The following is a 21,243-nucleotide window of genomic DNA, read 5'->3' on the forward strand; positions in this document are numbered from 1 at the left end:
CAGGATAGGACAGGAGAGGAGAGGAGAGGAGAGGAGAGGAGAGGAGAGGAGAGGAGAGTTGAGGAGAGGAGGAAGACACTCTTGGTCACTGATGGAGAATGGAGATTTTTAACACCACAAAGAAGGGGGAGGGAGAAAAAAGAGGGAACCCTTGGAAGTAGAAAAACAACCCCTCAGGAAACTCCTAAGGATGGACTACAGAGTTTGGGGCTCTGCACAGTGTGGTTCTACCTAGATAAGGTTCTGAAGCACTGAAGGTCATTCACTGCCCCAGTTTACAGGCTAAGCTTGCTGTTCCTTAGCACTTCTCTTAAATGGCCAGCCTTACAGTGCAATTCTATGCAGAGTTATTCCAGTTTATGCCCATTTACTTCCATGGGCATAGACTGCAGCAAGTGATTGTGCTGGATGCATACTTATTTTGAAATCTGTGAGAATTAAACAAATCCCAAGTGATCATGTTTAGTGACCAGGAGATAAATACTCCCATAAGGATGTAATCTAAGGAGGAGAAAACAGACAACTGAAATGAGTGTGTGTGTGTGTGTGTGTGTATATATATGTGTGTGTGTGTGTGAATGTGTCTGTCTGTCCGTCCATCCATGGGTCGTTTTGTAGAAAAGTAGGTGGTGGAGTTCATCCAGGGATTGTTATGCAGCTGCACCTACTATTCAATGGACAAGGTAGGAAGGAGGTGGAACTGTCAGAAAGGTTGAGAAGCTGTGCTCCTGTGAGCTCCAGCTGAATCCGAGGTCTCTCTGTCTGTCTGTCTATCTATCTATCTATCTATCTATCTATCTATCTATCTATCTATCTATCTATCTATCTATCTAGAATGTGGCAACCATGCAAGTCACAGATATTCTAGCACAAAAATATCCACTATTTATTGCTTGATATTATAATTATATGTATTATTATATTTAGCGGTCAATGAGAATTTAAGAGTATTAATTCCTTTGAGTTGAGAATCAGTTTGGACTTAACAAAGGAGAGAAAGGGAGGCCCTGCAGATGTGTAATGGAATTTCGCCCCAGAGGTTTAACCATGACCCTTCTAAATAGAAATAGAGCCCTTAGGCCAGTGCTTATGACAATTACTATGGCTGGCAAAGAGATTCCAGGAATTGCCTTAAGAAACAATTGCGGACCATACATTTGAGAGATCACCTCTAAGGGTCCAGGGTAGGCTTTCCTTCATTTTGTGGTAAAAGGGACCTGTCAGCAAATTAAAAAATTGAGATCCCTTCAGTTTTCTTTAAACACCATGGTTTGATAACAGGTGGAAGAGATAATCATAGGGTTGTGAATCGGATATTCTTCTGATGCCTTAATATCTCTCGATGCTATTAAGTAAACAAACAAACAGAATGGGCAATAAACCATGCCTAGCAGAAAACCCGTGCTCTTTTTTTATGCAGTAACATTGTTGTAAATTTGATTGCAGATTTGGTCCCTTTGCATGGCAGGTTCCTGGGAAAAGCCTTGCATCAGTACCTCCTTCTCCTTGCCCTGCTATTAATCATGACTTGCCTGTCTTGAAATCTCCCACGGTTTGGTTGCAGCTCCAAGGTCACAGGCTGTCATTAGCATTGATCTGGAAAGAAAGGGGGGGGGGGACCCAGAAAAGAACAAAATACAAGGAATAAACCTTTGTTGTTTTACCAAACAAATTCACCCTGGATACATAATTTAACAAAACAAAATAGAAAAGGTCAGAATTAGTGCCTTCTTTCCGTCTAGAGAGGACGGTGCTGTTTGGAATTTCAACCGTCAGCATAGTTTTTATGCCATTAGATACAGGAAGGTTAATGCATTATAGATCATCAGATAATGAATTTTCAATGCTATCCGTTGACTGCGACAAAAGAAACATGTATCACTGCAGACTACTAATTTTGCTGCACTTTGACTAATAAAGTAATATTTATAATATACAGGGCAACTAGGATTTTTTTTTCTCTTTTGCCATGATGTAAGAAAAGGAATTATTACACAATAAATACAGATTGGGCTAATCTATTGGCCTACTTATAAGCGACTACTGTGGGTAAGAGAAAAGCTATAACCATGAGAGGCATTCCAGACACTGTTTAAGCAGTTTCCACGGTTCATCTGCAGTAAAAATTTGAGATTTACTATAAGGACTATAGTGTTTCACTGTAGTTTAATGCAGGGCTACAATTATGTTTTATATGTGTTGGGAGAATGGAACTATTCAGCTGTAGAAAGCATTTATGTACAGTGCATGATGCAGATAAAACTATGAGAAAGCCCAAATGAAGAGCAAGGACACTGGAAATAAAGAAGTGTCAAAATATACTGCCCAAACTCTAAAATCATGAATGAGTGAAATGGCATGGAAAACTAGGCAATGACCCATGCTATAGTTAAAACGCAAAGATGGAGAATCTTTGCCTTCACATGAATAGATCCCTTCATTGACATACACGCAATACTAGGTCACAGTGCTACTGGATACTGCAAAGTTTTTAGTCTTTTCTGTGACTTCCGGGTGGGTATAGGTATGGGTTGTGGTGAATGACCCTAGGAACTGCAAGATCTGCTGCATGAAGCTGGTATGAGGCTCTGAAATTTGCTGTCATCACTGAGTAGACTGTAGGAGAAGCTCTGAAGATACTGAATAAATATGAGAGATGCCAGGACAAACCTATTCTGTTGGTGGTAAAGAAGGAATGGAGGGAAGGGTCACGCCTCACTTGGATCATGTGACTGGGTGGGAAATGGTTTCAATGGCTCCAAGGAAGTGTTCAGCACCTCCTAGCAGAATTTTAAGCAAGGGGGGGGGGGAAATCTCTCATGCGCAGCCCCAATATGGGACTGAACAGAAAACTGTAGACAAACATTTCCTTCCATCTATAACTCCATAAATGAGTGCCACAGTCAAGTGCTTCCTGATAAAAGATGGTAGTCCTATTCTGTGGTAAACAGAAGCCTCAGCAATAAATATTTTGATTGGCAGAAAAGGACCTCCAACAGGGCCTTTTTTCTGGGAGAACGCATCAGAATGGAATCTCAGACTATCGCTCTAAAGTGACGCTCTTAACTTCTGGTTCACACTGGAAGTGACATCACAGTGGAGAAGCGAGACTGATTTTTCTCCACGCTCTACTGAGTGGAAGTGGGGAATGAAGGTTGTGGGCAGAATAGCTGAAACCAGACTGCTGGTTTGGGGCGGCTTGCTGCTGCCCTGAAGAAAGCCAGCCGGAAGAAGAGCACCCCAGAGCTTCCGGACAGCGCTGAAAGAAGGGGGCCTTGGGCGGCCGGGGAGCATCTGGAATGCTCACGCATCCCGCTCATGGCTCCCTGGGTGCTCATAAGGCACCCTCTGGCCTTCCAGATGGCCGGGTGCCGCCCAAGCGAAAAAGGACCACTTTCCAAGTGCTGCCGTTTTGAGGTAGTTGGAGCATCCTCGAGGACGGGGAAATCGACCCAAAGTGCCGTTCTGTAATCAGCCGAGGTTTCCTACCAGAGCAGAAGACTGACTGCCCTACTTATTACAGAGATCTTGGTCACAGTATTAAAGTCTCCATACATTTTCTAGGAACTACCAAAAATGCTTGGTGTGAGCGACAAACTGTCAGCACAGTAACAACGATCTCCATAGAAACCACTGGTAAGCACTGGAACCAGATCAGGATCCACTCATGAGGAGGCTCTTTCAGAGCATTGAAGCAGCAAGTACCGTGTCACAGGCACATATCTTCTGAGACTGAAAATCTCAGATCTTTCTTGATATTTGTACAGACTATCTGTGCTCTCTGAGGTGACTGGAAGGAGTTTCAACCTTTCAATCAATGGCTGCAAATTTTTATATTACCACAGACACATTAAAATAAAGGCAGTTCACACAAAAGTAAGGTCTCACTTACCGGAATATTTCTCGCTGGCCATTAACACTCCAGTTGTAGTCACCTTTGCTGACAAGTTCAAAAAACTCAGTCCTCTTCCTGTGACAAAACATGCCAGCGTAAGGGAATGGATCATTTTCTAGGACTAAAACTTTTATAAGATAAAACTTTTGTCATCCTTTTGTGTGAGGCTATCGTCCTTCCGAAAACTTCCTGGACTCTTATAAAATGCTGTACCAGCATATAACAAGTAGGATTCTTACCAAAGCAGATATCCCTATGGAACAGCCTGCCTCTGCTCCAACCTATTCAAATTATTTTTTAAAATTATTTTAGTGTTTTTGTGCTTTATGTATCTGTGTGCTTGCATGCCTGGAAATCATGGTGACTTCTGGTGACCCCTAGAGGAGCTAGGACGTTTTCAGAGAGGTGGATTATTGTCTGATATTCCTTGGAGATCTCCCATGTCAGGGGTGGAATTCTAGCAGGAGCTCCTTTGCATATTAGGCCACACACCCCTAATGTAGCCAATTCTCCAAGAGCTTACAAAAAAGAGCCTTGTAAGCTCTTTGTGGATTGGCTACATCAAGGCGTGTGGCGTAAAATGCAAAGGAGCTCCTGCTAGAATTCCACCCTTGATCCACATACTTATCAGGGTTGGCTCTGCTTAGCTTCTGAACTCTGATAAGATCGGGCTTGCCTGGGCTATCCAGGTCAGAGCTCAAATTTAAAAAATTGATTGTAAGATGTTTTTACAACAGCTCATCAGTTTCATGGTCTTCTATTGTACCCTGATAACACAAAAAGATACTATGGAACCTTAAATAGTTTTACAGAAGGATGAAATGCATTCAGTATACAACTGCACTGTACAAACGTGTGGGGGTGCCAGCACCTCCAAGTGACGTGATTTTGGGACTTAGATCATGTACTAAATAGGTCAAGTACCAGTTAATTTAAATGTATACAGAATTACTGCTTTGCATTAAAAAAGGACAAATTAAAAGTAAAAGTCACATGGTGGCCAATGAAACATGGTGACCAATGAAATGTTTTAAATTAGCCATAAATTAATTTTATTTATAATATTTATTAGACACCTTTCTCCTTCAAGATGGCTTACAATACAAATAAAACAAGTATAAAAAGCTCAATTAAACCAGTCTGTACAAAACAGCAATATATAAACAGAAAAAGCCACAATGTACCAACCCTTGGTAGTGAAAGGCAGTCTGCAGCAGTAGCAAAACATGTTAGAATTGAACTAGAGGGACGAGATCAAATCCTTACTCTGAGAATGACCTTGGGCCAGTTGCCAGCTCTCTGTGAAACCTATTTCACAAGGCTGCTGAAACAGTAAAACTCAATGACTGCGAAAACACACAATAAATAATGCACTTTCAATCCATTTTCAATCCTCTTTCCAACTGAATTTTGCCAGTTCACACAGGAAAATCCAGTTGGAAAGTGCACTGAAAGTGGATTAAAAGTGCATTATTTAGTGTGTCTAATCACAGCCCATGTATGCTGTTCTAAGCTGCTTGGAGGAAGGGTGTATCTATGAGTACACTTAGCTATGACTTGTTTTGTTAGCTCTCTAAACCTTACATGCCTTTGTTTCTCCAACCATAAAGTAGAAATAATAATCATCAAAGTCTTTAAGGTACTTTGACATAAAGACATATTATGCTCTTTGAGTCAAAATACATGTTGATAAACTATGTTTACAGAAACTAAAATGATGTAACTTTCCTGGGATGTAGCATTAGAAAAACAAAAAGTTGGTTTATAAATCAAATTGAAGTAGGCCTGTGCTACAAAAAGGAGCTAAAGAAAGTGATTTCTATTTTCAAGAAGATACACATATTGCATTAAGACAATTTCAGGTGGGTAACTGTGTTAGTCTATAGTAACAGAACAAAATTCGAGTCCAGTAGCACCTTAAGATCAGCAAAATGTTGGTCTTTAAGGTATGACTTGACTTGAACTTTCTTGCATAAAGGTATCTGATTTCACGGGTTAAATAAAAATGTGTGCAAACCATGTTTGAACTGAGCCCTCCTTAACCTTTCCCCCGCTACAATGAAGGAATGGTGGTTTAAAACTAAACTGGTTATCTGTGAGATATCAATGTGGGGTTGTGACTTAATCAGATCAAATTAAACCAGATTAAGATAAAAAGGGATTTTAACCATTTCTGCTTTCGAATCTTGTTTTGTGGAAAGTTGTCCATGTTATTTAACTGGGATGAAATAATTTACCATAATGACAAGACGTTTTGTCATTTTTGTGTGGCAGATATACACAGCAACCTATCTTGAAATAAAGCAGGAGTCATGTTGCACTTTTAAGACCAACCAAGTTTTAAGACCAACCAAGAGCCAGTTTGGTGTAGTGGTTAAGTGTGTGGACTCTTATCTGGGAGAACCGGGTTTGATTCCCCACTCCTCCACTTGCACCTGCTAGCATGGCCTTGGGTCAGCCATAGCTCTGGCAGAGGTTGTCCTTGAACGGGCAGCTGCTGTGAAAGCCCTCTCCAGCCCCACCCACCTCACAGGGTGTCAGTTGTGGGGGAGGAAGGTAAAGGAGATTGAGAGCCGCTCTGAGACTCTGAGATTCAGAGTGGAGGGCGGGATATAAATCCAATATCTTCTTCTTCTTCTTTATTGAGAATGTAAGCTTTGTTCAACTGCTTCAGACCAACATGGCTGCCCTCCTGGATCTAGCTATCTGGAAATAGTTTGTCACTGCAGAAAAGATGTGGAGAGGAGACTCTTTATGGGATGCATAAGATCTACGTGGTGTTACATTTTATGGCACCTGGCCATTGCATATAACAGGGCAGGGCTTTTTTTTTTTAAGCAGAAACTCCTTTGCATATTAGGCCACACACGCCTGACGTAGCCAACCCTTCTGGAGCTTACAGTAGGCCCTGTACTAAGAGCCCTATAAGCTTTGGCAGGATTGGCTACATCAGGGGTGTGTGGCCTAATATGCAAAGGAGTTCCTGCTTAAAAAAAAGGTCCTGTAACAGGGTTTTCACAACCTTAAGAGAGGAAGGGGAGGACTTTATCATGTAGATCAGCTTTCTCTCACACACAGAAAAACATCATGGGATCCGGGGGAAGGCAGAAGGCAAATTCCATTATAGTGTTCAGCATCATGGGATGACATTACTTCTATGGCTGCACATGTGTGAAAATGTTTCATCAGAACGTAATAAGCTTTGCAAGTGGTTGAAAGACCATCCTTGAAGACAGGACTGTATTATTTCCAAGGTAGTCTTGGGCTCTGGTCCTATGGACATACAATCTGCACCGTTAGATTTGTAGCCATCCATTCTCTAATCTCCACATCGGTCCTAGAAATATGTACAACTTCCAGCCAGATGGTCATTCCGTACTGTGCATATACCAGAAGAGAAACACCCTATCCTCCTTCCTAGGCTAGCTGCCATCAATATGGTCTCTAAGAGAAATGGGCAACCTTCTAAGGTCAACCTCTCAGTGGTTTTTTTCCCCTTCTCTGTGATGACTGGGGTTTTTTTTCCTGGTTTATTTAATATGATGATTATTTATAAGGCCACAGTCAAAATATGTTTTTCTTGCAAATTTGGCCCCATAAAGTGTATCAAAGTGCTTGCATATTAGAGAAAAAAGCTTCCTAATACAATGCAAAGTCACACAGGCAGGAAAGAATTTTTCATTCCTCTGTGCAGATTCATGGCATGATGGTCTAACAGCCCCTCTGGGAATAAGAGCGCAGTGATGACAATTTTAATGGCCTTGACTGGCTGGCACATTGGCTTTAAATCAATCTTACCCTTAACTGTTTGCATGCAAGTCTGCATTGCGTCAGCACCACACAAGTGTTTTTTTTTTTAAACGAGTGGCTCCTTATTTAAATAAAATAAAGAATCTGACATTTAAGACACATTAATTTTCTTCCTGAGAAAACTGAACGGAATATGAAAATTCTCCTTTTCTTCATTATTTCGTGTTCTTCAGGCAATTTATTAATTGACAAGGAAATAAAATCTTCTGCCATGACCGAAAAGTGACCTTCTCACACCCATCTTCCACAAACTGCATTATAAGACCAGAAAGGAAAGAACAGCAGTAAGACTTTAAAAATATATATAAAAGTGACTTGTAGCTGCTGCTGAACTGCACACACTTCTGGGTTAACAGACCTATTTGTTGTGCCCAGGGCTGGAATTCTAGTAGGAGCTCCTTTGCATATTAGGCCATACACCCCTGATGTAGCCAATCCCCCAAGAGCTTACAGGGCTCTTAGTACAGGGTCCAGAGAGAGAATTCTAGCAGGGGTTCCTTTGCATATTAGGCCACACCTCCCTGATGTAGCCAATCCTCCAAGAGCTTACAGGGCTCTTAGTACAGGGTCCAGAGAGAGAATTCTAGTAGGAGCTCCTTTGCATATTAGGCCATACACCCCTGATGTAGCCAATCCTCCAAGAGCTTACAAAAAAGAGCCTTGTAAGGTCCTGGAGGATTGGCTACATCAGGGGTGTGTGACCTAATATGCAAAGGAGCTCCTGCTAGAATTCCACCCCTGGTTGTGCCAAATCAGGGAACTAGTAGAGAAGAATCATTAAGGAGAGTTTAGTGCTACCCCAACAGGAATGGTAATAGATCAAGATGAGTAGCCGTGTTCATCTGTCTGTAGCGGCAGAAAAAAGCAAGAGTTCAGTAGCACCTTATAGTAACAAAATTTGTGGCAGGATAAGGCTTCAAGCAGACACAGGAGAGCTGGCAACACTGGTGGTGAGAAGTGCCGGCAAGCCATAGCTGACTTATGGCAACCTCATGGCAAGAGATGTTCAGAGGTGGCAGCCCTGCATTAACCATGAAGCAAAATAAGCATGTGCTTAAGGGCACCAAGGGAAGGGCACCTTGAAGATGAAATATTCTTCGCAGTCATTCCTTCTGTTAAAAATTTAAAAATGATTCATTAAAAATTTAAGAATTATCCACTTCCATATTCAGCTTTGTATTGTATCTTGTTATAATTATCATGGTTTATTCTAGGATGAGAGTTTTTGATGAAAGTAAAGATGCTGCAGAAATCATTAACAATGAATTGCAAAAAGAGGCTGATAACCTTGAAGGAAATAGGAACACTCCTAAGGAAGTCCTTGATGAGATGAGCTTATATCTGAGGGCTCATTGAGATGGACCCTTTTGTAATGTTGTAAAGTTGTACTTCTTTATAATGTATACAAACAGTTGTACATGACTATTGAGAAGTTTTATTGAACATTGTTAGCCTGTGTATTGTAGTGTTTGTTTTTTTGTATTGCCAGTAACATGAACTGTGATCCCCTTTTGTTGGTATTCTTTCTGTTATAAGAAATGATAGGTAGTGGAATCACTTGCACCAAGGTGGGATGGGGGGCAGGAAGAACAACTATGCAACAAGACAGGCTGGATGCCTTGTCTCTGCTAAGTATAGGTACAGATTTGTTATGCCAGATTAGTTTTGAGGACTTGAGCTAAGACTGCAATTTTAAAAAGGAGGAGAAAACTTTTTAAAGTATAAATAAGGTCGTAAGTTGGCAACAATAAGCACTATTTTGCATCTTTTGATTCATGTATGTTGAAATGCTATATATCTTTGAGGTTAGAAAACAATGGAATAAAAGATGTTTTATTTTGTACAAATAATGACATTTCTCCATTGGAAAATCTTAAAAAGAAACTGTCCACCAACACTGATTTCTGTAGAAAGAGGATTTTCAAAATTGAAAAGTATGCTCTCAAGATTATTTAGTTTCAGTGGAGATAATATATATTTTGCCTTATAATCTTTGGGAGGGTGATTAAAATAGTTTTCAATTTTTGTATTTGCATTTTCCCTTTATAAGAATTTTATTAAAAGCATTAAAAATGAGTTATGAGAAAATCATTTGCCTATCTTGCTTACTATATATATATATATATATATATATATATATTTTAAAAGTTTATATTTAATATAGTTGTGGGGTCTGGCCTGAGGGAAAGTTTGGAAGAAAACGGAACCTTTAACCTTTTATTTCACCTTCAGCACTTGGGTCTTAACGTCTGTCAGTTAAGCAGGGCTTTTGATGCAGAAAAAGCCCAGCAGGAACTCATTTACATATTAGGCTGCACCAGAGCTGGAATTCTAGCAGGAGCTCCTTTGAATACTGCCACACCCAAGGCTCTTTTTTGTAAGCTCCTGGAGGATTGGCTACATCAGGGGTGCGTGGCCTAATATGCAAAGGAGCTCCTGCTAGAATTCCACCCCGGCCCACACTTCCTGACATCACCTTTGTTTCACACAGGGCTTTTTTTGTAGCAAAAGCCCAGCAGGAACGTATTTGCATATTAGGCTACAGCCCTGACACCAAGCCAGCCAGAACTGTGTTCCTGTGAGTTCCTGCTAAAAAAAAAAGCCCTGCAGTTAAGCAGTGGAAGGGCTGACGGGCATCACCTCTGTGCTGTGCTTATGACCAGTGTTCCCTCTAAGCTGTGGAGTCTTGTGAGCAGAAATTCTACTTTGTGAGCTACTAGCATTAAAGTTGTGAGCTGCTGCATAAACTAGTTTGCTCTGGGGCCATTTTTCATGCGCTAAGACAAAAATGTGTGAGCTGGAGACTAAAAAACTGTGAGCTAGCTCACTCTAAGCTAACTCAGCTTAGAGGGATCACTGCTTATGACATTAGTTGGCCTTAATCTGGCCCTGGCCATTGACTGCCTCTGCCTAGCAACCCTAGCCGTTCTTGGTGGTCTCTCATTAACTAGGGATGACCCTGCTTAGCTTCCCAGATCTGATTAATGGAGCCAGCCTGGGCCATCCAGGTGAATACCCAGTGCTATTCACTGGGAGTCTAAGGGTGCAATTCTAAAGGCACTTTCCTAGAAGAAGGCTCCATACAACAAGATGGGACTTACTACTTAGTAGACCTGCTTACGATTGCTCCCTGAAAAACTCACTTTATTTTACAACAGAACAAGAATCTGCAGCAGCCAAAGGGGAACAGGCAACCACAGTGTGGATAATGCATGTGATGTGGAATATCACGAATCCCTGGACTTTGGGTATGGCAGCCCTGGCTCTAAGCTGTCATAGGCTGTCAAAGTATATACTTTTTTAGCTCCTCCTCGCCAAATGCTAACAGATGCTTGAGGGAGGTGTGCCCCAACATTTCTTCCTAGCTGCAACGTCTTTGGGCCGTGACATCCACCCCACAAATTCCTGTCCCAGTTCCGTGAAGGCACTGAACTCTTGGGGTACTCAAAGAAGTACTGCTTCCTTCTGCGTCTCAGCTCATTTTGCCAGGCTTGCTCAATCGCACAGGAGCTACAGAGCAAAGCCTCTGTTTTTATTCCATTGGCAGAGGTTTCCCTTAAGCAGGTTGATACTGACTACTATACATTGCTGTCTTTGTCTTCTTGCACTGCCTCATAAGGGTTGTAGTTATTTCTTTGGGAAAGACTATAATTTTGTAGACAAATAGCCCTTGACTATGTCCCCCTGGCCCTGCCAGTGGAATTAAATCCAAACAAATGGTGACCGTATACACTAAGCTTGTCATTCCTGTTTGGTCCTTGAATCTGTTAAACATCTTCACTATGCTATATGCTAATTTACTGCTCACCCTCTACCTATATGTATGAATGGTAATTTCCGTTTCATTGTATTTGAAGAAGTGTGCATACACATGAAAGCTTATACTTTGAATAAAACTTTGTTGGGTTGTTGTTGCTACTGTGCTCAAATTTTGTTCTGTTGCTTTAGACCAACATGACTACACACCTGGATCTATCAACTTTCTTCCTGCAGTTTTCTTCATTGTCCCATTTTCACACCCATAGGAAGTAAAGGGGAATCCTGTAATATGAATTATCTCAAACTTGGTTGCCAGTGACACATCCATAACCTTAAAAGGACCAATTTAATCAAGTTTATATATCAGCTTTTTCCTTGCAGGCTTCTCTGCCTTTAAAAACTCTACAATAGGCAGATTGATCTTTCCTCCACATAGAGATGCAAACAATCAGAAAAGGCGTGCTTAGTGAATAGCCTGGAGTTATCACATGTATGATAGCATGCTCACAAAAAAAAAAATTGACAAATTTCTTTGCATATGAATATTGGTCCACTGATAAATAAGGGGACAGGCTGTGGCTCAGAGATAAGAGTATATGATATACTTGGTACCAGATTCAGACCCTGCTGTTTCCAACTGAAGAATCTTCAGTAGAACAATCTCCAACACACTGGTCTAGAACATTAAGAGCCAAATAGAATAAGTGCCAGATGTTTGAGAGCCACGAGGGAGGGGGGAGAGGGGGAGGAAAGCAACTTTAACTTTAAATGATTCTCCAAGCTGCCAGTTGGCTTGGAGAAGTGATTTAAAGACAGAAATACCTTTTCCAAGTTGGCAGACAGGGTAGTGAGGGCTTTGAGAGCCACCCAATATGTGTGAAGTGCCATATGTGGCTCCTGAGCCGCAGTTTGGCCACCTCTGGTCTAGAATATTAGAGATCTACTACCAGTCAGAGTAAACAATCCTGAGCTCAGGGAGGGGCCATGGCCCAGTGGGAGAGCATCTGCTTGGCAGGCAGAAGGTCCCAGGTTCAATCCCCAGCATCTTCAGTTAAAACGATCAGTGAAAAACCTCTGCCAGAGACCCTGGAGAGCTGCTGCCAGTCAGTGTAGACAATACTGACTTTAATGGGCCAAGAGTCTAGGCAGCTTCATGGGTGTGAAGCAGGTGTCACTGGGTTTTTTTTTTTGGGGGGGGGAGGTATTTGTGAATTTCCTGCATTGTATAGGGGGTTGGACTAGATGACCCTGGAGGTCCCTTCCAACTCTATGATCCTTCTATGGTTCATGTGAGCTAGTAGACATCACTGAGACTGGAAAACAAGATCCTTAAAATGCTAGTTTTCCACCAAAATGTTTGGACTTTATAAAACAGGCATGTTCCACCTTTAAAATAGCTACAAATAATATATATTAAATGCCTGCAAGCCAAAAATCCAGTGAGCATTGGAGTAAATAATTCAAATGATACTTAAATACTAACTTCTAGTATTGTGTGCCATGCGCCCTCACTGGTATTTAAAAGGTCATTAGGGGCTGTAGCTTTTTAGATTTTAATTTGTCAAATTCAGAAAATGCCAATACCTACTCAAAATAGAGAGTGAGGTCAGTTGCCAATATCGACTTCTTCAGAAGCTGCATAAGGTCACTGTAGTCCTTGGAGGACAAGTTAGCAAAGATGTTGTGACCCTATAATGAAAGAGATAGCAAAGATAAATAGTTGGAAAATCAATGCAGGGTTTTTAAAGGTTTTTTCATCACTCTGTAATGTCTGTCATCATTACCACAAATACTTCTTTATTCATACCCAAATCATGATAAAATATTTCCATCAGCCACTGTAATTAAGATGTTTTCATCTTTTCCTCCCCTGCTAAATTGAAATGATACATAAAGACATTTGGTGCATGCAACCGATTAAACAGCATAGCTCTTAATTTTTGCCTTCCTTAAATGCCTTTGGAACTATACTGCTGAGCTCTTTGGCTGCTTCCTTAACAGAGCTAAATGTATTAGCAGACATCTATTTCTGACTTAATGTGGAATGCGTTAATTTTGGACATATGAAACTGACTTCCACATATATATGTTCAGGAGTCTGTGAGTCTTCATGAGTATCTCTTCTAATGTTTCTCTATGGTTCTTCAGGCACATCCACCTCTGCTAGTTTACAATCCACATGTCCAAAGAGGCATATGCGGACAATTTGAGAGTAAACCGTGCTAGGTCAAGGGCACCTACCTACAACTGGATCTACTCATGGTCAGTGCCAGGCTTTTTGGCACCCTAGGCGAGGCCCCCCCAATTCCCCCTCCCCAACTTCCTGTGATGTCATACCCCACTGCCAAATTCACCAGGAAATGAACTTTTAAAAATAACAACAACAATAACAACCCCCACTATCCACTGGCCTTTCCTTTTTGTCCTCTTCCCAGATGGCCTGCCTCACTTGAGCAGGGGTGTGCACATAGACAGTTGGCCAGAGCCCCAGGAGCTGGCCGGGAGAGTCTTTCCCATAGAGCACCTCTCCCACTGTTGCTGCCACCTCCTCCTGCAGGAGAGGAGAGGGGAGGGGAGGGGAGGGCGGCAGCGCAGGGCAAGTGCCATGGCAGGCCGGCAGAAAGTGGCTTGGGGGGGGGCGCTTGCCTCCCCTGTGATCATATGGTGCCCCAAGCAGCCACCAACCTGGCCTGCGTAGCACCGGCCCTGCTCATGATCAAGAACCCCAGCATGTGCCTATTCAAGTGATAAGCTAGTAGAGCACACTGGGGGGAAACCAGTACCACTTCAAAGATGTATTAAGTGAAAGGTGATGTCCAGCAGTCCTCAAATTAAAGTCAAGCCTGTTTTCTTGTATAGAGAGAACCCACACACTTATAAGTGCATACACAAGTGCATATATGCTCACTGCTCAATTGTGAAAGTGAATCAGATTCCCAGCTGGGTGGAGAGAGTCATATGTGCATATATGGAGACACTATGCATATATTCCAATAATGCATATCAGTTGGTGGCAAAGCCGCCACTGCAATCCCACTCCCTGCCCGCTCCTGTCCATTCCAACCTTTTGAACATCTGATGGGCTTTCTCTCCCCGCCCCCCTGGTGTTTTATGGCTCTGTAAATCTTTAGAATTTAGGAAGGACAGAATGCCAGAATCCACCTCTTTTCCTAGACTCCTATTTATATATTATTCAACAATGTTTTTTTTTCCTGTCTAATTCCCACCCCCACACACATTTTCTTTTTCACTGTGTTAATACATTACATAATTGTCTTGGCTGCTTTATTAGCATCGGCTGATTCTGCACTAAAGTTGCTCTGGGGCAGGCTTCCGTTTCTCCCCGCAGCAAGCTGGCTATTTCGCACCGGTTGCTCCACGCCACCATTTTGCCCTGGGGTAAACCTGAAAAAAACAGGTTTACGCTGCTACTTGGCAAATCACGGGTTGCCCCGGGGCAAAATGGCGGCATGGAGTAGCTGGTGCGAAATTGTCCTGGAGCAACCTTAGTGTGGAATCAGCCATTGTCTCCTTTTGTCTTTGTCACCAGTTGCTTTTCCCGTCCTTTACAGGACCACCTATCTCCCCATCTATGTTCACCTTCTAACGCAAGGCCCCCTTAAAACTGCATGTTAAGGAAGATTCTTGCAGGAGTTTTATTACATATTTATGATGTATGTATTGTGTAATGATCTATTAAGGTAATCATCATCGCCACCATAGTGTGGGGAGGAGCTTTTATGATCTTTACAACTGCTATAAATATTTCACTGCAATTTATTTTGAACCCGAAGTATTTTAGGAAAGGAATCTGATATTAATAAAGCATCTTCTACTGTTAGATAAATAGACGCCAACTGTACCATAATCCAAGTTCAGCGCTGAAGAAATAAAAAACTTGTATTCAGAATACATTATGTAACACTGACTACTTATACAGAGCAAACTAATATTTGATTGCGTTCCCAGGATGAAGAAAATGTCAGCGGCAAGCAGAAACAGAAGGACTGCAACAAAATAGTATTCTTACTCCAAGACATAGAGACTTGCGAATATGTACTCTGCTTCTTATTCCCTTCAGAAGGGGAGGGATAATGGCGCAGTGGGAGAGCATCAGCTTGGCATGCAGAAAGGCCCAGCATCTCTAGGTAAAAGGATCAGGGGGTGATAGGTGAGGTGGAAGACCTTTAGATGAGGCCATGGAGAGCCGATGCTACTCTGACGCATTCTATTATTCAGACCTTATGCTTTTAATCTTTGCCACTGTGTACACCATATAATAAATATATATTTTGATAATATTCTATCTGAGGTAGCTGGACCCTTGCAGCATTATTGGATTTGACCAGTGGTCTAGCTAATGTTTCGCACAACAGCCAACCAGTTGCCCTGGAGGGCAAACGGCACAGAGGCTGAGACCCTCTCTGGTGGCTGCCTCCCAGCACTGGTACTCCAGCATCTGCTACATCTGGATATAGAGGCTCTCTATAGTTGCTGTTGTCTAACTCCCATTTAAAGCTATCTACGCTCATGACCATCACCACCTACTCTGGAAGTGGCCTTGATAAATCAGTGGTCTGACTCAGAATAAGACAGCTTCATACGTTCAAAATGTATCAATCTGGTCAGGATTAACAAGAAACAGTATAATGGGACAGCAGTTCCTCATACTACTCAAACCTCCAGATTTCAAGGGTGACTTGGTTGGGCAGAAGAAGGGAAGGTTCACTGTAGTCCCACAGAGCTGTGAATCAGAAGGAAGAATACGAAGACTGGCGCTAAGAGGCAGTTCAAAAATTATGAGCAGCATACACAGCCGTAAACTTGTATGGTATGAAAGTAAATGGGAAATTTCAAAATGGGAAAGCAATCTTATGAATATGTATTGAATGATCATGACCTTTTCTTTGCAAAACTGACTGAAACGTTTTGCTTATGGATCTATGCTAGACAGTTGTGCACGGAAAATGCTGTCAAGTCACAGCCAGCTTACGGCAACCCTTCATGAAGTTTTCAGGGCAAGAGACTTCAGAGGTGGTGTTCCACTCCCTACTTCCCTACAGTGGAATCCTGAATCCTTTGATGGATTTAAGAGGTTATAACGGCTTAGGAGTCTGACTTGGATGGCACAGAATAGCCTGCTCTCGTCGGACTTCAGAAATGAAGCAGGATTGGCCCTGGTTAGTACTTGGATTCCACCGTTAATTTGCTAACCACTGTAAGAACCAAACTATAAAACAAGAATATAAGCACAATCCTTGACATTTAATTATTAGGTTCAACAGAAAGATTGTTCACAATTAATCTGATTTATTTATTTATTTTCTAAAGGTCTATTTGTAGTCTATAAAAAGGATGTTCATTGCTGAGGAAGGAAAGAAAGAAAAGCAATCAACATTTTACCTCACAAAATAAAAAGCTTGTGTTTTTCTGACCAGATTAACTTGTTTTCTAAGAATATCAAGAAGACTGTGATAGAACTGTATCACAGACTATACAGTTACTATATTAATTAAACCAGCAGCACAGCTAGCCTATATTATGGGAGAAGGATATATAGCATTTACGATACAGAATAATTTACTAGGATATTGCAGATCTACAGCTATAAACCAGAAATCAGAAATACTCCAGGCTCGTTTGCTTTGCTGTACTTCTTTGGCACAGGGAGCTCATGTTACTAAAACACTGTTTCACAAAACTCATTGACACACATGACAAAAAAAACCCCAGAATGCTTCTGACACATGTTGGCAGTAAGAGAAATGAATAATCAATATGCTTCAACTGAAAAAAGAGAGAAGGAAAAGATTCAGCTGGCTTTGTACCTCACTCTGAAGAATCATGACAGCGTGGTTAAAATGATGGTGCTCCAGGGTAGCGGACGTCCCGTACAGTTGAGCCAAAGCAGATCCACTCCTGGAAAAAAAAAACATGCAACCAGCACAAATTGTGAATCTAGTGCTGTGTCTTTCAAACATTGCAAAAGCCCCAAGCAAGAAAACCAAAAACACAGCTTCAAAAATAGGTTGATTAAGTACATGGTTGTGTATCAAAGTAAGTAATGCTTGGCAGGCATGTTTGGTCCACTGTGGGGCATTACATCAACTGTCATTTCACTCACACTCTCAATAAACAGAGTAAGTCAGAGCAGGAGTAGGAGCCAACTATTATTCATGAATTTGTTTGAATATCATATATTTGCCTCTCAAGTACAGCTCTGCTGCAAGGATCAAAAAAAATCCACCCAGGAGAGGCAACCCAGGTCTAGGGAAGAGCATTTCGCAAACCTGGGAGTTTGCTGAAAAATAAGAAATGTTTACAGTAATAAACTTCTGAGTAGTTAAAAAAGCCCCCAAACTGTAACAATGATATCTCTGTGTGTCTCTTATAGAGAACAGGGCTGTGCTCTTATTTAAAAATTCTGGCATAAAGGAAATGATTACTGTCTGAACAACAGTTTGTATTTTATTATTTCCAGCCTAATTCAAAGAGCGTTCTATAGTATTATGTATAGTAATACGTACACAGTAATGCACAGCTAAGACTGCTGATTTCTGAGATTTCTAAGTCTCTTAATTCATTTGTTATGAAGCCTGTCAAAGATATAATCCTTACAAAATGATACTCTTATAATAGATACTCTTGTATTTTATACATTTCTGATTATGCAAATAATTAGGGCATCCCCATGGCAAATGGTATGCCTGTTCATGTTGAACCATTAGAACATAAGAACATAAGAACATAAGAGAAGCCATGTTGGATCAGGCCAACGGCCCATCAAGTCCAACACTCTGTGTCACACAGTGGCAAAAAATGTTATATACACACATACACTGTGGCTAATAGCCACTGATGGACCTGTGCTCCATACACTGTGGCTAATAGCCACTGATGGACCTGTGCTCCATACACTGTGGCTAATAGCCACTGATGGACCTGTGCTCCATATTTTTATCTAAACCCCTCTTGAAGGTGGCTATACTTGTGGCTGCCACCACCTCCTGTGGCAGTGAATTCCACATGTTAATCACCCTTTGGGTGAAGAAGTACTTCCTTTTATCCGTCTTAACCTGTCTGCTCAGCAATTTCATCGAATGCCCACGAGTTCTTGTATTGTGAGAAAGGGAGAAAAGTACTTCTTTCTCTACTTTCTCCATTCCATGCATTATCTTGTAAACCTCTATCATGTCACCCCGCAGTCGACGTTTCTCCAAGCTAAAGAGTCCCAAGCGTTTCAACCTTTCTTCATAGGGAAAGTGCTCCAGCCCTTTAATCATTCTAGTTGCCCTTCTCTGCACCTTCTCTAAAGCTATAATATCCTTTTTGAGGTGCGGCGACCAGAACTGCACACAGTACTCCAAATGAGACCGCACCATCGATTTATACAGGGGCATTATGATACTGGCTGATTTGTTTTCAATTCCCTTCCTAATAATTCCCAGCATGGCATTGGCCTTTTTTATTGCAAATGCACACTGTCTTGACACTTTCAGTGAGTTATCTATCATGACCCCAAGATCTCTCTCTTGATCAGTCTCTGCCAGTTCACACCCCATCAACTTGTATTTGTAGCTGGGATTCTTAGCCCCAATGTGCATTACTTTGCACTTGGCCACATTGAAGCGCATCTGCCACGTTGACGCCCACTCACCCAGCCTCAACAGATCCCTTTGGAGTTCCTCACAATCCTCTCTGGTTCTCACCACCCTGAACAATTTAGTGTCATCCGCAAACTTGGCCACTTCACTGCTCACTCCGAACTCTAAATCATTTATGAACAAGTTAAAAAGCATGGGACCCAGTACCGAGCCCTGCGGCACCCCACTGCTTACCGTCCTCCACTGCGAAGACTGCCCATTTATACTCACTCTCTGCTTCCTATTACTCAGCCAGTTTTTGATCCACAAGAGGACCTGTCCTTTTACTCCATGATTCTCAAGCTTTCTAAGGAGCCTTTGATGAGGAACTTTATCAAAAGCTTTCTGGAAGTCAAGGTAAACAACATCTATCGGGTCTCCTTTGTCCACATGTTTGTTCACCCCCTCAAAGAAATGCAACAGGTTAGTGAGGCAAGATCTTCCCTTGCAGAACCCATGCTGAGTCTTCCTCAATAACCCGTGTTCATCAATGTGCCTACTCATTCTGTCCTTGATAATGGTTTCTACCAACTTTCCCGGTATTGAAGTCAGACTGACTGGCCTGTAGTTTCCCGGATCTCCTCTGGAACCTTTTTTAAAGATGGGGGTGACATTTGCTACCTTCCAGTCCTCAGGAACGGAGGCAGATTTCAATGAAAGATTACAGATTTTTGTTAGAAGATCCACAAGTTCAACTTTGAGTTCCTTCAGAACTCTCGGATGTATGCCATCCGGACCCGGTGACTTATTAGTTTTTAATTTGTCTATCAGTTGTAGGACCTCCTCATTTGTCACCTCAATCTGACTCAGGTCTTTCAACACCCCTTCCAAAATTAGTGGTTCTGGGGCGGGCAAAAAGTTCTCGTCTTCTACAGTGAAGACGGAGGCAAAAAATTCATTTAGCTTTTCAGCCATTTCCCTATCCTCCTTCAGTAGTCCTTTTACCCCATGGTCATCCAAGGGCCCCACTGCCTCCCTGGCTGGTTTCCTACTTCTAATATACTTGAAGAAAGTTTTATTGTTGGTCTTTATGTTTTTTGCAATATGCTCCTCATAGTCCCTTTTTGCCTGCCTGATCACAGTCTTGCATTTGATTTGCCACAGCCTGTGTTCCCTTTTACTAATCTCACTTGGACTGGTTTTCCACCGCTTAAAGGAGTCCTTCTTACCTTTTACAGCTTCCATTACTTTATTTGTTAACCACGCAGGCCTTTTCTTATGCCTGTTTGTGCCTTTCCTAACTTGTGGTATGTATTTTATCTGAGCTTCTAGGATTATAGTTTTAAATAGCGTCCAAGCTTTCTCAAGGGTTTTGACCGTATGTACCTTTCCTTTCAGTTTCTTCCTCACATGCCTCCTCATCTCAGTGTAATTACCCCTTTTAAAGTTAAACGTGGTTGTGGTGGTCTTTTTGGACAACTCCCTATTTATACAAACGGTGAAATCAATAACATTATGGTCACTGCTCCCAAGCGGCGCAATCACTTTTACATCTCTCACCAAGTCTTGGGCATTACTTAGGACCAAATCCAGGATCGCCCCACCCCTGGTAGGTTCTGAGACCATCTGCTCCATAGCACAGTCATTGAGAGCATCAAGAAACTCAATCTCTTTCTCTCGACCAGAACACATATTGACCCAATCAATCTGCGGGTAGTTAAAATCACCTATTACAACACAGTTTTTACGTTTAGCCGCTATCTTTAAGCCTTCCATCATATTATAATCGTCCTCTCTCTTTTGATTTGGTGGGCGATAACAAACTCCCATAGTTAAATTTCCTTTGGGGCCCTCTATTTCAACCCAAAGCATTTCTAAAAGTGAATCTAATTCTCTGATCTCAGCCTTACTGGACCGTATATCCTCTCTGACATACAGAGCCACCCCACCTCCAACCCTTCCCTCCCTATCCTTCCGATATAGCTTATATCCAGGAATCACCGTGTCCCACTGATTCTCCTCATTCCACCAAGTTTCTGAAATTCCCACAATGTCTATGTTTTCTCCCAGCACTAAACATTCCAATTCACCAATTTTACTTTGAACACTTCTAGCATTTGCATACAAACATCTATAATTTCCCAGGCGAGCTAGGCCCGCCACCTTCCTCCTGCATACATTTAAACATACACACAC

The 21,243-nt window shown here is 41.8% G+C and overlaps 1 protein-coding gene across 1 annotated transcript in view; it reads right to left on the reverse strand.

The window, feature by feature from the left end:
* Window positions 1–21,243, reverse strand: part of PDE11A (phosphodiesterase 11A) — a 284,908-nt gene that overhangs the window by 36,579 nt on the left and 227,086 nt on the right. The window contains exons 14-17 of the mRNA XM_060257021.1: window positions 17,293–17,383; window positions 13,053–13,153; window positions 3,893–3,970; window positions 1,533–1,596 (exon numbers count right to left, since the gene is read on the reverse strand). Coding sequence (XP_060113004.1) covers window positions 1,533–1,596; window positions 3,893–3,970; window positions 13,053–13,153; window positions 17,293–17,383 — 334 coding nt within the window. The remainder of the gene's footprint in view (window positions 1–1,532; window positions 1,597–3,892; window positions 3,971–13,052; window positions 13,154–17,292; window positions 17,384–21,243) is intronic.

The sequence above is a fragment of the Heteronotia binoei genome, chromosome 16 (assembly GCF_032191835.1).
Source record: "Heteronotia binoei isolate CCM8104 ecotype False Entrance Well chromosome 16, APGP_CSIRO_Hbin_v1, whole genome shotgun sequence".
In the NCBI taxonomy this organism is placed as follows: Eukaryota; Metazoa; Chordata; class Lepidosauria; order Squamata; family Gekkonidae; genus Heteronotia; species Heteronotia binoei.